This window comes from Nelusetta ayraudi, unplaced genomic scaffold (assembly GCF_046127955.1).
Source record: "Nelusetta ayraudi isolate G7.1 ecotype Tasmania unplaced genomic scaffold, CSIRO-AGI_Nayr_v1 ptg000115l, whole genome shotgun sequence".
In the NCBI taxonomy this organism is placed as follows: domain Eukaryota; kingdom Metazoa; phylum Chordata; class Actinopteri; order Tetraodontiformes; family Monacanthidae; genus Nelusetta; species Nelusetta ayraudi.
This window is the reverse complement of record NW_027466165.1, coordinates 110,001-112,500: the sequence shown is the minus strand read 5'-3', so window position 1 is coordinate 112,500 and position 2,500 is coordinate 110,001. Positions and strand designations below refer to the sequence as shown.

General features: G+C 54.7%; 1 protein-coding gene across 1 annotated transcript in view; it reads left to right on the top strand.

Moving 5' to 3' along the window:
• Positions 1-2,500, top strand: part of LOC142903669 (MBT domain-containing protein 1-like) — a 7,328-nt gene that overhangs the window by 1,172 nt on the left and 3,656 nt on the right. The window contains exons 3-7 of the mRNA XM_076049438.1: positions 155-288; positions 1,008-1,137; positions 1,300-1,370; positions 1,835-1,952; positions 2,152-2,286. Of these exons, the coding sequence (XP_075905553.1) occupies positions 155-288; positions 1,008-1,137; positions 1,300-1,370; positions 1,835-1,952; positions 2,152-2,286 (588 nt within the window). The remainder of the gene's footprint in view (positions 1-154; positions 289-1,007; positions 1,138-1,299; positions 1,371-1,834; positions 1,953-2,151; positions 2,287-2,500) is intronic.

The window sequence follows — 2,500 nt, the reverse complement described above, 5'->3', positions numbered from 1 at the left end:
TTTGTCTTCTCCTCCTCCTCCTCCTCCTTTACTTCTTCCACCTACATCTTCTCCTCCTTCATCACCTTCTCCTCCATCTTTGTCTCCTCCTCCACCTCCTGCTCCTGCTCCTGCTCCTGCTCCTCCTCACTCCCTGTGTGTGTGTGTCTGCCAGCGAGGTGTGAGATGTGCGGCATGGTGGGGGTCCGGGACGCCTTCTACAGCAAGACCAAGCGCTTCTGCAGCGTCTCCTGCTCCAGGAGCTTCTCCTCCAACTCCAAGAAGGCCAGCGTCCTGGCCCGCCTGCAGGTGGCGCTGCATGCTTCCGCCTGTGGCAGTGTGTGTGTGTGTGTGTGTGTGTGTGTGTGTGTGTGTGTGTGTGTGTGTGTGTCACAGGGTCTGGTCTTCGGACAACCCTGAAGTTGGCACTACATTGGTCGCGCTGCTTCTTAGGTTTCGATTCCACCTTTAAAAAAAAGAAAGATCCCCAATTTGACCACTAGATGGCGGTGCTGATTTCAACACTGCTCAATGTATAAAATTCAGGGAATCATTATGTCTACGTTGAGGGGGATTTGTTCCAATGAATTGGACTATGTCTCCCGGCTGGCCTGGGAACGCATTGGGGTCCCGCCGGATGAGCTGGAGGAGGTGAGTGGGGTCAGGGAGGTCAGGGAGGTCAGGGAGGTCAGGGAGGTCAGGGCATCTCTGCTGAGGCTCCTGCCCCGCGGCCCGACCCCGGATAATGCGGTAGAAGAAGAAGAAGAAGAAGAAGAAGACGAAGAAGAAGATTCGCTGAATTTTATACGTTGAGCAGTGTTGGGATCAGCACCGCCATCTAGTGGTCAAATTGGGGATTTTTCAGTTTTTTTTAAGGTGGAATCGAAACCTAAGAAGCAGCGCCGCCAATGTGGTGCCAACTTCAGCTTCGTGGTCTTCGGACAGTCTCCACTTTCTATTAGCTTAGCATTAAAGCTAAAGCTAAAACTCACTGTGTGTGTGTGTGTGTGTGTGTGTGTGTCTTACAGGGGAAGCCTCCCAACAAGAAGACCAAGGCGCCGGTGCCGCCACACAAGCGGCCTCGACTCGCCAAGTTGCCGATGTTGGCAGCGCCGACGCCGGGCGGCCAGCAGGGCGGCGCTGCCAGGAAGAGCAGTGGTGAGCTAGGCCCAGGCTAGCCCTAGCCTTAGCCTTAGCCTTAGCCTTAGCTAGGTAAGGCCCTTGAAGCAGCCAGCAGCAATGTTAAAACTCACTGTGTGTGTGTGTGTGTGTGTGTGTGTGTGTGTGTGTGTGTGTGTGTGTGTGTGGTGACTCCTGCAGGTGTGTTTGACTGGGGTCGCTACCTCGGAGAGGGAGACGTGACAGGAGCCCCAGTCAGCTGCTTCAAACATGTCAGTTACACACACTCACACACACACACACACACACACTCACACACACACACACACACACTCACACACACACACACACACACACACACACACACTCAGGATTACGGAGGCTGTTGTTGGTTTCATTTGAGCAGACTTATTGCTGTGGGTGTGTTACTGTGGGTGTGTTGCTGTGGGTGTGTTACTGTGGTTGTGTTACTGTGGGTGTGTTGCTGTGGGTGTGTTACTGTGGGTGTGTTACTGTGGTTGTGTTACTGTGGGTGTGTTACTGTGGTTGTGTTACTGTGGGTGTGTTACTGTGGGTGTGTTGCTGTGGGTGTGTTACTGTGGGTGTGTTGCTGTGGGTGTGTTACTGTGGGTGTGTTGCTGTGGGTGTGTTGCTGTGGGTGTGTTACTGTGGGTGTGTTACTGTGGGTGTGTTACTGTGGGTGTGTTACTGTGGGTGTGTTGCTGTGGAGCTGCAGGTGCCCATGGGAAGGTCTTGGGGTGACATTGGTGAAGGTGTGAGGGTGGAGGTCCCCAACACAGACAGTGGTCTGCCCATGAAGGTCTACTGGGTGGCTGGCATCGTCAAACTGGCAGGTACACACACACACACACACACACACACACACACACACACACACACACACACACAGACAGTGCGCTTTGAGGTCAGCTGTATGTCTGTTAAAACGTGAGCATTGTGTGTGTGTGTCTGTGTGTGTGTGTGTGTGTGTGTGTGTGTGTGTGTGTGTGTGTGTGTGTGTGTGTGTGTGTGTGTGTGTGTGTGTGTGTGCAGGCTTCAAGGCCCTGCTGCGCTACGAGGGCTTCGATGGCGACGCCTGCAGAGACTTCTGGCTCAACCTGTGTGTCCCGGACATCCACCCAGTGGGCTGGTGTGCTGCTGGGGGGAAGCCACTGGTGCCCCCACAGAGTGAGACCCCCCCACACACACACACACACACACACACACACACACACACACACACACACACACACACACACACACAGTGGATGAGCAGGCAGCCAGTGTGTGAGGGTCACTGCTGAGCTGCTGTCTTCACCGAGCCGGAGCAGCAGCTGCTGTTTCAGGTGCTGGTCCTGGTCCTGGTCCTGGTCCTGGTCCTGGACCGCCTGCTCCACAGCTC